Source organism: Macaca nemestrina, chromosome 8, assembly GCF_043159975.1.
Source record: "Macaca nemestrina isolate mMacNem1 chromosome 8, mMacNem.hap1, whole genome shotgun sequence".
NCBI classification, from domain to species: Eukaryota; Metazoa; Chordata; class Mammalia; order Primates; family Cercopithecidae; genus Macaca; species Macaca nemestrina.
The window spans coordinates 125,435,766-125,449,924 of NC_092132.1; the positions used below are offsets into that span (position 1 = coordinate 125,435,766).

The window sequence follows — 14,159 nt, forward strand, 5'->3', positions numbered from 1 at the left end:
ATGTGGGTGTATGCCACCACGCTCAGACATTCTTTGAATTTTTTGTAGAGATGGGGTTTTGCTATGTTGCCCAGGCTGGTCTCGAACCCCTGGCCTCAACTGATCCTTCCGCCTTGGCCTCCCAAAACTGAAATTATAGGTGTGAACCACCATGTCCAGCCTTACTTTTCTCTTATACTAATATCTGAGTAAGGCTTTCTTTGCTGGTTTTACAGTCTATGCATTATGTATTCATTTGTCCATTCAGTCAAGAAAAAATTTTATGTGTCATACTAAGGGTAGGAATTTTGCATTTCATTTTGGAAAACAAAAAGTTACATTTTTACAGAACAAAAATCATACTGTGACCTTCTGTACTATCAAGTATTTTGAAAGGCTTTCTGCACTTTTGCAACTATTGGCATAAACTGCATCCTCTTTCTAGTTGTGCCAGGTAACATAAAATTAAGCCAAAGATAACCAACTCCTGCATTAGATAAAGCCATTTGTTAATTAAAATTAATGTTAAAAAGCATAAATTAAGACTAAATAGGAGTCACAGAACAGGGTAAATGCTCAATATCTTTTTAATTAAAATTCAGTGTGATTCTGTGTCTAATTCTTGTCACCTAGGAAAAATAAGAATCCCTAAGTCTCTGAGGTTCAACTCTGAAAGTACATTAGGAATATCACCTATTGATATTACTGTCATCAATTTTTTACTTAATTCTTTCTCATGCTGACATTTTGTGATAAATATATACTGGTATTTTCATGAAAAAAACTAACTGGCTAAGTCACTAGCACAATTAGAACTTAGCACCAGGTAGAAACTAATACCTAAAGGAAAATGTACAATATTGAAAATAATTTAGGTTAGACATTATTTTAATTCTCATCTGCTGTGTGCCAAGTTCTAAAGAAATTTTCAAAAAGAATAAAAATTCCTAGATGAGAAAAATAGAGCAGATTGTAAATGTCAGGTCTCCAGGACAATAATGTCTCATTCTTTCACTTTAATGACAAGAATATAAGGATTCATTATTCAATGAATGGCTTCTGCTCTTATCTATAATAAAGAGAGCGAGGAAAGGAATAGATGACAACATCAATGGATAACCTATAATCTCATTTTGGATACTGGATCTCACCTTCACCTTAAGCAAACCTATTAATTTCAACCATATCACATGAACAAAAACATCCGAATTTCGGCATTTTAAATCTCCCTCTCTTTCAGGTAGTAAAGTTCATGAGCTGGGAAATAATCAGAAAGTAGCAGGAGGAGAGATGGCAAAAGTCTTAGATGACATATTGGCTATCAAAAAACTTCATTTTAGACATGAGTTACAGCTGAGAATTTGTGACCTAAACAAAGTTAGTTGGGTGTAAGTCTTCCGACTCTGAGTCCAGTGCTCTGTCCAATATACCAATTCTACTAGTCAGGTCAGATAAGAAAAATGTACAGCTGGAACATTATTACCTAACTGCATATAAACAAAATTCCACTGAAAAAAAATTCTGTAAACATCACTTACAAGTAGATGACTAAAAAAGATAATTCTACTATAGGATCTATGCTAAGTATGCCAAACATTTCAGAATCATAATTAATTTATACCATTTCAGATGGGAAAATTGAAGCTACGGTCAAATTTAGGTTAAAAAAAAAATCACTGAGTACCTACTATGGATCAGGTACTGTAGAATGAGAGGATAAATTACTAAAACAAAGTCAAAAATAAGTATTTTTAACCTTTGGGACAAAGCTTATTTAGACCATACTCCTTAATAAAGAAAGTTAAATCTCAGTAGTCTCCTATACAATTATTCAATATTTTTGATGAAAAGAAGACTTCAGAGAGTTTTCCAAAATATAATACAAAGATGTGAATTCAAAAAATATTTATTCCAACATTTCTTAAATTACTGGGGACACTATTATAAGTAAAATAAATTGACAGATGCTAACTCCAGCTTTATGAATTCTCAATGCTAAGATCACCTTATTTCAATAATACAGCATTTATAATATTCTAATGCACTTTTAGAGATAGAACCAAGATACCCAATTACTTGTTTGAAGTGAAAACTGTCCCAATCTATCCAGAGTTGATGTCTTCCCTAAGTTTGCGAGATTTCTCATAGAAAAAGGAGACACATACCTTTCCATAACAGCCAGGCACTCCTTTCTCCAAGTAAATCGACTCCCTCGTCGTAGTCGGAAAGTACCAGATGTGGCAGAGACTGGGGGAGGCGTTTGTCTCCATTCAGGGTCCTCTATTGGAATGGGGGCTGGTCTCATACTTAGTGTAGCGCCTGAAATAAATAAGACAGTTTTAGCAAATATCTTGCAGTTAATTTAAACCAATATGACATCTACCTCCTATGGGACTAGGGAAGTATGGTCTTTGGCTTAGTGACAACTTTATCAATGTATCTTTCTCTGAAAAATTTCTTTTGAAATTCCTGCTTGATAGTTATACTTTTTGAACAATATACCTCAGATGTTCAGAATCTTTCATTACCATTCAAATAAGTTATGAGGTTAGGGATTTATGCATGTAGGAGATAAACTTAAAATAATCCTAATTCTTGTAAACTCTTTTTTTTAAAGAGTGAAATACAGCATGAAAGAAAATAAGATGATATTTGATGTGCTTTTTGTCTACTAACTAAATCAGGTCTCTATAGGTCTAGATGCTATACTAGATTCTGTTACCTCTTGAACATAATAAAATTTCAATGAAAAATATCTATAATTGAGACATTTTACTAATTCAGATTACTCTTTTCTCAAATAGCTTGAATTGCCAATGACGCATTCATTATTCATTTACCATTTATCAAATCCTTTTCAAGTGGCTTGCTCCAGGCTAGAAGCTAAGAATACAACCAGGAAAGCAACATTGTCTCTGACCTCCATGAACTTATTTCATAGACTTCCAGTGTAACTTGGTATATGCTTTCATGGAGTTCAGTCCCTGGCTACCCCACTCTTCTTTCACTCCTTACACTGTTAAATTCATCTTCCCAAAACATAATTATGATCATATCGGTCTTCTAATCAAAAATCTTCAACAAGTTCTCTCTGCCTGTAGTTTAATTCAAACTCTTAATACAGGTCTAGAAAGACACATTAGAATCTGTAGTTTATGCAAACATTAATGCATATATTAATTTTATGTTAATGAATATTAATAAATATTTCTTTCTAACAGAATTAATACTCTCTTTATTGTACCTTGCAAATAATACTATGGATAGCATTTCTACTTCAAGACTTACAGACCTATTGTAGATCCCTTTCTTAATAGCTACATCTTTAGACGTATTCTCTTACACAGATGTCCAAAATATTAATCAATACTGATTTTGCTTTTCAAACCTACTGTCCTGCAGTCTTTCCCATCTCAGTAAATAGATACCCACTCTTCAAACTGCTCAGCTCAAAATTCTCAAATTAATCTTTCACTTCTCTAATTCTCCCATCTACCACATAACTAATTCATAGGCAAGTTCATTTTATCAAAATATTTCCAGTATCAGACCAATTTTTATTTCTTGCACTGCTACTACTTTTAGAACACGTCAGCATCATCTCTCACAATCATGGTTTCCTGGGACAAGTTTCAAAGATGGCTCTTCACAGTAAGTCATACCTCTGGCTAATCATGCCCTTGAATCTGGGTCAGTCCTGTGACAGGTTGTTGAGCAAGAAAACCTAAACAATTCAAGGCTACGTTATAAGATGCTTTGAAATTTCTGCCTAGGTCTCCTAAAATGCTGGCTCTGGGGGAAACCAGAGTGGCCATATAAGAAGTCTGACTAACCTGAGACTATGATGTTGTAAGGAGGCCCAGGATAGCCACGTGGAGAGGCCACATGGAGTGAAAGATGCTCTGACAGTCCCCAGGGGCTTGTGCCAACTCCACCCAGGTGCCAGCATTTGAGAGAAAAAGCCATCTTGGACACTGCAGCCACAGCAAACGCCACATGGAGAAGTGCAGAAACCAGGTGACAGACAGAAACAAGGCCTCAGACATTCAGTCCCGGCACATGAAAGTAGACGTCAACCTCCAACGTCCCTAAGGATCCCTGCCTCCTGGTCTGCACACCTCTGTGTAGTCCCTTCCCACATTGCACCATGATTAGGCTGTGTGACCAACAGCATGTAGCAGTGATGGTATGTCACTTCCAGGATCAGAATACAGAAGACACTGTGGCATCTGTCTTGGATGCTTTCTCTCTTATTCACTCAAGGGAAAACTACCTGCCATGTGTGAGGACACTCAGGCAGTGGACGGTGAGGCCCATGTTGTGAGGAACTGATGTCTCTGACCAACAAGCAGTGAGGACCTAGGACCTGTCCACGTCCACATGAGTGAACTTCCAAGTGGACCATCCAGTCTCAGTGACTGCAGCCCAGGCTGACAGCTGGACGGCAACCTCTACAGAACTCTGAGCCAGAAACAACCAGTTAAGCCACTCCTGGATTCCTGATCTACGAAAACTATGAGATAATAAATGCTGATTGTGTTATGCTACTAAATTGTGGGTAATTTATTGTATAAGAATAGATAACTAATAAAAATTATCACAATCATTCCCAGTTGTTTATTTCCCTTTATCCCCCAATATACTATTATTAATTATTCAAATGTATAAATTTGGCAGCAAAAAATTTCCCTTTAATATAGAGGCTTCACTACTTACAAGAATGAGCATCTTTGCCTGTTTATTGACCATTTATATCATTTCTTGTGAAGTCCTATCTGTTGTTCCTTTTATAGGGGGTTATTCATTTGTTTTTTATAGTGTGCTTTGTGATCTTAATTGTAATATAGTCAAATTTGTCAGTCTTTTGTATTATGGCCAATGGGTTTGAATATCACTCAGGGTATTTTTATATCTTTCATTTTGTGTTTCAGCCCTTAGTATGTATGTGATTTCCTATAGCATGTGATGGAAAGTAAATATTTAACTACTTAACATTTCTGCTCAAACAAGTAAGCTTGTCATCATATAATGCTTTAGAGATTTACAGCCCACCCTGAAACAGAGTTGGCAAATTATACCTGCTGCCTATTTTTGTAAATAAAGTTTTACTGCAGCATGCTCATGCTCATTCATTTACAGATTGTCTATAGCTATGAATGCACTGGAGCAGAAGAGCTGAGTAGCTGTGATAGAGATCATATAACCTGCAAAACCTAAAATATTCACTGTCTGGCCCTTTATATGAAGAGTTTGCTGACCCCTGGTTTAAAAACATTTCTGCTCTACCCAACATGAAACTCTAAACCGAAACTCTTCTTTAAACAATTTAAAAGGGTTTCACTCTGCCAAAATAAACTGAGAATTTAGTCTGGGCCTAATTGAAAGTTAACTAAGTTTAGACATAAGCAGGAATTTGGGGGCTGGAGGGTTTCACAGTCTTTAGTACTTTTCTGAAAACAAGCAGGGATTACAGCACAGCAAGAGCTCTGGAATCTACCTAATTAAAATTATATAAATTTTATTCTACAGCAAGGGTGAAAAGGACTAAAACACAGCCAACCGGTTATCATGGCTGATCAAGATAGAGGTAGAAATAGACTCAGTAAGGGAATACAACCTCTTGTCTAGGGGCTGACCCTGGTAAAGAAAGAAAGAGTTTCAGGATGAAGGGTGGGCAATAGGTCAGTGAATTCCAGGTAGTAGGCCACATCCATAATTGCGGCACGCTCCTCAGTAAGCAGAGTGATAAATGTGTACAAATAGAATGGAGAACAGAAAGAATCTTAACCAAGAGGTTGAAGGAAATAAGCCAACTAATAATAATGGTTCTTTCTTGGTATTGGGGTTTATTGTTAATATTATGCTTCTTTATAATATTCTGTATTGTCAAGAGCGTCTCAAGAACTGAAAGAAATTCAGATGAAATAAAACTGGGCAGGAAGGAAAAGGAAAAGGGGAGAGGAAAAAAGGGAAAAAAGGAGAAAAAGAAGATAGAAAAGTAAGTAGTGGCCTGGTTATTTTGAAAGAAATCAAGGCTGGGTACGGTGGCTCATGCCTGTAATCCCAGCACTTTGTTGAGGCAGGTGGATCACCTGAGGTCAGGAACTCAAGACCAGCCTGACCAACATGGTGAAACCCCGTCTGTACTAAAAATACAAAAATTAGCCAGGTGTGGTGGCGTACACCAGATACTCAGGAGGCTGAGGCAGGAGAATCACTTGAACCCAGGAGACAGAGGTTGCAGTGAGCCAAGATCGTGCCACTGCACTCCAGCCTGGGTGACAGAGCGATACTCTGTCTCGGGGGGAAAAAGAATGGAATCAAGACAGTTTACACACAGAAGGTGAAAAATGAATAATCTTAAATTCATCAAAATGCTTAATTTAAAACATACTATTACATTACTTTTCAGATTTTTTTCTGGCTCCTTTTTCTTTTTCAATGTAGCAGTAGTTAAAAACAGCACAAAAAAGTACTCTGGAAACACTCTATTGATGAACAGATTTGTTCTGGAAACCTTAGTTCATCTTGTTTTGGTTGAAATGGATGAAAAGCAATGAAAAAATCCAAGAATGAGTTCAAAACTACGGACTCTAACAGAAAAACAAAAAGATACTAGAATGCAGGAACAATGTATATAAGCCTTTAAACTCCTCTGAAGTAAAATACAGGAGTTCTGGGTTAGCTAAGGTCCTAACAGGAAAAGTGTATTGTCTATTTCCTTACAGAAATGTTTTTTCCCCTCATCTAAGTTTTCATTAAAACAAAACTTTGCACCTTCACCTAGCAAATCTAAACCCATGAGGAAAACAAAAACAAAAACAAAAACAAAAAACCTCTTTTCATAATTTGTTAAGAGACTTAAAAATTTTGTTAAGTGTTCTCTTTACATATATGATAGACAATGTTCTTGCTGATCAGGGTTAGCTCTGGGTGAGGGACTATAAGCACATCATTACTATGCCTTCCATAGGAACTAGCCTCTCCAAAATTTCACATCTCCCCCCATGTCACACACATGTTTCTCTGAGATCTAACACTCTGAAAGTGAAGGACTGGACATTTCTTCTGATGACATTTATCTCATGTATTTGCTGCATAACCTTCTTGGCAAATTTTATTTAATTGTTTAGAAACATGCAGAATATGCGCCACATGCCAAGAGGAACTCAGCAAACCCTGTCTGCTATAGTAATGTTTAAATTAGACAAGGGAAAAAGACTGTGAACTTAATTTGATCAAATAAAGGGATTTTTGATGTCAACCATGCTGAATTTAGCACTCACTTTAAAAAAAAAATAGGTATTTTCTTGTAAGTGTTTTCACAAGAAACAAGATAAAATCTATCTGATTCGTTTACATCAGCCTATTTTATTAATATGCCTTGGCAGGCTTTCAGTTATGCTGGTAAATTCTGATAATGAGTCTGTTATCAGAGAACTACACTATATCAACTGGGTTATCAGTAAAATTAACCTAAATATCCATTCTATTATTTTTCTTGCTGAGTCCACTTAAAGAGAAACTTACAAAAAACCAAAAGCCATATCCAACTGGATCCAGACTGAAGAGGTTGAAAAAAAGAACTTCCACTGGGTGCGGTGGCTCACGCCTATAATCCCAGCACTTTGGGAAGTCCAGGTGGGTGGATCACAAGGTCAGGAGTTCAAGACCAGCCTGGCCGACATGGTGAAACCCCATCTCCACTAAAAACACAAAAATGATCTGGGCGTGGTGGTGTGTGCCTGTAATCCCAGCTACTCCTGAGGCTGAAGCAGGAGAATTGCTTGAACACGAAAGGCAGAGGTTTCAGTGAGCTGAGATTGCGCTACTGCACTCCAGCCTGGCGGCAGAGCAAGACTGTCTAAACAACAACAACAAAACAAGAACTTCACTCAAAGTATACAAAGAGAAATGCTCTAACGCACGGGAACAGAGTCATAGAACATAGAAACATTTTTGTTTTCTAAATGCTTAAATTTACAGAAGAAAAAAGAAAAAGTAGTTTTTCATTTTGTGACTTTTCTTAATTTTGCATTTTCTTCTCAGAATATATGTAAAGGGATCACATTATTTACACTTACCCTAATGAGCTCTCTTTCCTAGACAGACAAAAAATTATGAAATAAAAGAATTACTTGATAAAAATCACAGACAACTTATTTTCTACTTGCTTCTCAAAAGCAGGTCTGGACTATATAAACCTAAGTTTTTCCTCCCCTCCCCTCCCCTCCCCTCCCCTCCCCTCTCCTCTCTCTCTCTCTCTCTCTCTCTCTCTCTCTCTCTCTCTCTCTCTCTTTCTCTTACAAGGCAGATTGATTTCTTTTGGTCTCTCCCTCCTTCCTATTACACTTTATTTTTCAAATATGCAATACAAGTACATAATACAAAATTTAGAAAGACACGTTAGGCTGTGTAGTTAACACCTTACCCCTGTACTCCCAGTCACTCAGTTCCCCTCCACAGAGCTATTCTTCCCAGTTCCTAACACAGCTTTTCAGAGATCTTCAATGCTTAGGTAAGTATATACATGTGTATGTGTGTGTGTGTTCCCCTACATAAATATGCCCTTGATACTGTTATGTACCTTTTTTTACTTATGAATTCCATATCACCTCATATAAATTTAATTCATATAAAGCTGCCTTCAAAAAGTAGTTACATAGCTCCATAAGATTCCATTGTTCAGATGTGCCATTAATTTATTTATGTTCTCAATTGAGGGACATTTGGGTGGATTCTAATCAGGTCTGAAATGACTTGCAACAAAGGATCTGCTGTCCTATAAGCTAACATAATTTTAGTTCATCTTAACCAAACGTAATAGTAGCTCCAAATTCTTTAGCTAAAATCAAAGGTTATTTTACAGTCAACAAAACAAAATCATTTTTATCAAGAAAGAATTCTATGCCATATTTGCCTTTATAATAAAGGTGAAAATACAAAGAAAAAGATAAACAAATTTCAACTGCTAATACCCAATTGCTGTTAATGCAACAACAACTACCAACTGGCAATTATGAACTTACCCTCTTATCTCTGGCTGCCTTTAAATTATGTCCCACAGAAAAACTTGACAAGAAAACCAGTAGTTAGGATTTGGTTTTTAAACAAAAAATAGAAAGTATTTCTTTTAAAAAGGTGACAATAATGCAACCTCACCAAAAACCAAATGCAGATAATTAAAGGAACGTCTTAAAAGGAGGCACTATGTCCTTAAAGAAATCAGCTCCTAATGATCAGATAGAAGAATGCTGTTAGTTTCAATTCCCTAGTTCTACCTTCCTCTAATTTCCTGATAATGAGTGGGCCCAGCTCTAGTTTCAAGATAAACTAAAATAGGAAATAAGACTTTTAAAAGCTAAAATAAATAACAATAAAAAAAAAATAAAACCAGTTTTGGAAGAACACTATCAGCCCAGTGCTAAAGCTGGACTCCTGTAGTTAGTATCCAACAACTGGCTATCAGATCAGCTGCAACAATGCCACCGTGGCCCTGGAGCTGCACCTTAGTCTTCCCTCCTGTTTCTAGTTCAGAGCCGGACTAGAGCCCAACCCCGAAACTCCAGTGAGGGAATTTGGCCTTACCAGTTGATGACCCCATTTTGCAATCCCCATTAGAATAACAGATTCAATCAAGAAGCATCAATGAATGCTAAGGCCATTGGTGAAAGCTGCTGCAGGAAAGGATATTTATCCAGGGGCAAAATGTCACCCTAAAGATTATTCACAAACTGCAAAGAAAAGATCTGGTGGTTACCATTTTAACAAAACCATCAAACTTGGCATATGAATAGTGCTACAACCTTCTAATGCTGACAGGCCTTTTAATATGTGGCAATATTAGGTAAACACTACCTACAAAGTATTTTTCCCCAGTGTTTCATTGCAAAAATTTTCAAACATACAGTAGTGAAATAATTTTTTAAGTGAAAACCATACTCATACCACATATTTTACTTTATCACATACCTATCCATTTCCCTAAATATAAATCCATTTTATTTTCTGATGCATTTCAAAATAAATTGCTGCCATTAGTACGTGCCTCCCTAAATAATCTATGAAGTAATCTTGCCTAAAATATTCAACATGAATCCTAACTTCAGATTTTAATTCTAACTTCCAGTTTACAGAAATATAGAAGATAAAGAAATGAGATATTTGATAATAAAAGTAAACAGAAAAATCCAGCATGTGGGACATTCTGTCAAATTACATGGCTTAAGAAGTTCATGTCATTAAAAAAAAAAAAGTTTGGGTTATTAGATTTAAGAGACATCCTAATTTTCCAACCTAAAAGAGATACTAAAAAAAGAGCTACAAAAGACATTCTTCTAATGGCTAGAGAAATGTGACTCAGACTGGATATAAAATAATATGAAATTATTATTAATTTTCATAGGTATAATAATGAGGACTGTGGTAATACAGATTATCTTTATTCTTAGGAGATGAATGCTGAATACACACATACATAAATCTTAATTTATTTCTTTTATAGGAATAAAGCAAATGTAAAATGTTAATAATTTTATATATATATATATATATATATATATATATATATATATATATATATATATTTTTTTTTTTTTTTTTTTTTGAGACAGGGTCTCCCTTTGTCACCCAGGCCAGAGTGCAGTGGCACCATCTCCGCTCACTGCAACCTCTGCCTCCCAAGTTCAAGCAATTTCCCTGCCTCAGCCTCCCAAGTAGCTGGGACTACAGGCATACACCACCACACCTGGCTAATTTTTGTATTTTTAGTAGAGACAGGGTTTCACGATGTTGGCCAGGCTGGTCTTGAACTCCTGGCCTCAAGTGATCTGCCCACCTGCCTGCTTCAGCCTCCCAAAGTGTTGGGATTACAGGCATGAGCTACCACACCTGGCCAAATGGTAATTATTTTATCTATCTATTAATTACTATATCTAAGAAAGAGTAAACAGGTGTCTACTGTGTTAGTCTTTTGAATTTTCTGTACATCTGAAACATTTCAAAATAAAAATTGGGGGTTAGAACAGATTTTTAATATTATTGTAGAGGTTGATATGGTCTCTTGTGTTTCACCCTGCCTGGACCATTCGGATTGAGAAACTGACCTTTGGGGAAAAAAATCTTATCACATACTTAAATACAAAAATACATGTCTATGACATTCTTTATTTCTACCTCAGAGCCAATGCTATTATTATGCACTATTTTGACTAGTGATTCAGTCTGTGTGCAAAGGCTTTAAGGCTGCAGCATTACAGAATATACAACCCAATCATAAATTTACACATGAGGGCAGGCTCACTGCCACTTGCCTGCGTAAAGTATAGATTGAGATAGTCCCATAACTTCAGATTTTACTTTATAAAATCACCTGTTAAAAGTATCTTGAATAGATCTTGCCTACTTCTTCCAACTCTAGACATACATTTTTTTTGTCATCTTAGTTTTCTTAAGATTTCATTCTGCTTTCCAATCTACTGCTGCTCCTGGGAGTCATCAGGGCAGCTGCATCCTAAAGTCCAAAGACACATCCATTACCCAGGTCATTAGAATTAGAAAAAAAGAAATCATTAGCAGAGATCATTGGATATGGTACAGCATGAATTAAATAAAAATATTAAATTTACATTACTAATTCAAACAAGATTTGCCAAAAAAAAAAAAAAAAAAAAAAAAAAAGATACGGAATCTTACATAGTTATGTAGTTGAAGAAAACAAAATCAGCCACTGAACATTCATGGCATTCTTTCAAACTATGGCTAGAAATATCATATAACCTTTAAGCAAAGAGGTGTCTTAGGGGAAGAAATGAATACAACTAGATAATATTAGACAATAAAATAAAATTTATTACAATCAGGGTTTAGCTATTGCCGTTAAGAGTGTTTTTCTGCATAAAGCAACCATAGTAAAGTATGAAACTATCTTACTGAACAAGTTAGCACATGGAGTCATTAAAGTAATTCATTATATCTGTCTTTTTTCAGATGCAATAAATAAAAGAAAATGCTATTTACCAGGGTTTGTCTTCTCAAGTTGATACCATCGGTAAAATGCTCTTTTCTTCTGTTCACTCAGATCTGATCCCTGCTGCAATAGCCAATGAGAGATCCGGCTCTGACTGATACCTATGTAGAAATAGAAATAAGTTTTGGGGGGCACAGAAATTACAGTGAAATTAATAAAGGTTCCTTTGGTTCTAGGTTACTGGGTGCTTTATTCTCTGTGTCCAGTCCATAAGGAAGTTGCAACCTGAGCAAACTATTATTGGATTTTGTAATAAGACTGTAAAGACTGAGCTGGCTAGGATATACTCAGAAATTATCTCTTAGACGTCAAGGCAGTTTATTAATTAAGACCCGACAATGGCCTCTAAAATTAATCTCCAAAAAAGGTCCATGAATCTGAGATAAAGATTCCTAAAGTAAGAGTTATTTGTCAGAGTTTATTATATTTGTGCTCCTTCAATTACCACTGCTCTCCATTCCACCCCTAATTTAGAATAATAAAACTTTTAACAGATATTGAGCAAAAAAGTCAAGTCAGCAAGTTTTGTTACTCATTACAGATATTGACCAAAAGATTTAGGGGCTAGGAAACAAAAGGTCATTGAAAATACTGTCTTAGTAAGGTTTTTTTTTTTTTTGGCTTATTTGTTAATTCATTTAGCCATTTTTAGAGTCATTACCATTAGTACAGAGAAGAATTAGCAGACTTTTAGAGTTATGTATGCTACAACATGACCTCTTAAGAAATCTCAACAGCTAAAGACATTTTTCCAACACATGCTTTCCACAAAACTGAATAGAATATAAAGCAGTAGTTTTCTGCTATCTCCAAGAAGCTCTTGACAGCAATTACTTAGAAATGTAAAGAATCTCTACATCTGAAAGTAAAAAAGCATGCCTAAACCTTACTAGTATGAGAATCACATGTTCATTTGATCATTCATAGCTATTCCAAAAAGTGAGTAATTCAGTACAAACTGGCAAAAGCAAGTAACAATGGGAAAGACAAAACTGTCTTGTAAGTTCACAGGCACTTTCCAAAAGACCATTCAGCTACCAGAGAAGGTTACCAATACCTAAAACCTCCCAAGGAATTACTGAGGGTAACCTAATATTACTAAATACCACCTGTGTTGACACCTGTTTAAAGCTATACTGCCCAACAGGAAGAGCAGCTATCATGAAGCAATCATACCCTCTAACATCAGAAAAAGCAGGAGGTCCCGAGGATCACATTTAACTCATTAAAAGCAAGCCCCTAGAGTTTCACACACTTAAAAACCTATGTCAAAAGAAAATTTGAGGAAATGGGAGAGGGGAGTGTTAAAAGAAAGACTGTGAAGCAAAGTTCTCCAACTGGAAACATCTTTTGTTTTTCTTTTTCTTTTTTGAGACAGGTTCTCCCTCTGTCTCCCAGGCTGGAGTGCAGTGGTGCAATCATGGCTCACCACACCCCCTCACCTCGGCTTTCCAAAGTGCTAGGATTAAGGGCATGAGCCACTGTACCAGGCCCCACCACATCCAGCTAATTTCTTATTTTTTCTGTAGAGACGGGGTCTCACAATGTTGCCCAGCCTGCTCTCGAACCCCTGGGCTCAAGTGGTCCTCCTGCCTTGGCCTCCCAAAGTGCTGGGATTATAGGCACAAGTCACCATGCCCCTCCGGGAAAAATCTTTCAATTTCAAAAGGCAAAATTCAAACAGCTTTCCAAAACCTAAGTGATTATATTCTCAAATAATTCACAGAGCAGTTTTCCAGTGGACTAAAGATTTATGTGATGGGCGCACTGTATGCCTTTTCTAAGAAAATGCAAATTATTTTGGATAATTAATTCGGCTTTCACCAAAAGTCTAGTTTCAGACATTATGGTTATCTTTTAACACTACTTTTTTTTTTTTTTTCTTTTAAACAGAGTTTCACTCTGTTGACCAGGCTGGAGTGCAGTGGTATGATCTCGGTTCACTGCAACCTCCACCTCCTAGGTTCAAGCAATTCTCCTGCCTCAGCCTCTTGAGTAGCTGAGACTTCAGGCATGTGCCACCATGCCCAGATAATTTTTGTATTTTTAGTAAAGATGGGGTTTCACTGTGTTGGCCAGGCTGGTCTTGAACTCCTGACCTCAGGTGATCCGCCCACCTCAGCCTCTCAAAGTGCCCAGATTATGGGCATGA

The 14,159-nt window shown here is 36.4% G+C and overlaps 1 protein-coding gene across 14 annotated transcripts in view; it reads right to left on the minus strand.

Annotated features, from left to right (window-relative positions):
• Positions 1-14,159, minus strand: part of LOC105481988 (homeobox containing 1) — a 167,105-nt gene that overhangs the window by 35,677 nt on the left and 117,269 nt on the right. For all 14 annotated transcript variants that reach the window (XR_003018109.2, XR_003018108.2, XM_011741795.3 and 11 more), the window contains exons 5-6: positions 11,998-12,108; positions 2,145-2,298 (exon numbers count right to left, since the gene is read on the minus strand). Coding sequence is in view for 12 of the 14 variants with exons in the window: in XM_011741795.3 (XP_011740097.1) it covers positions 2,145-2,298; positions 11,998-12,108 (265 nt within the window). In the remaining 2 variants the exon portion in view is untranslated. The remainder of the gene's footprint in view (positions 1-2,144; positions 2,299-11,997; positions 12,109-14,159) is intronic.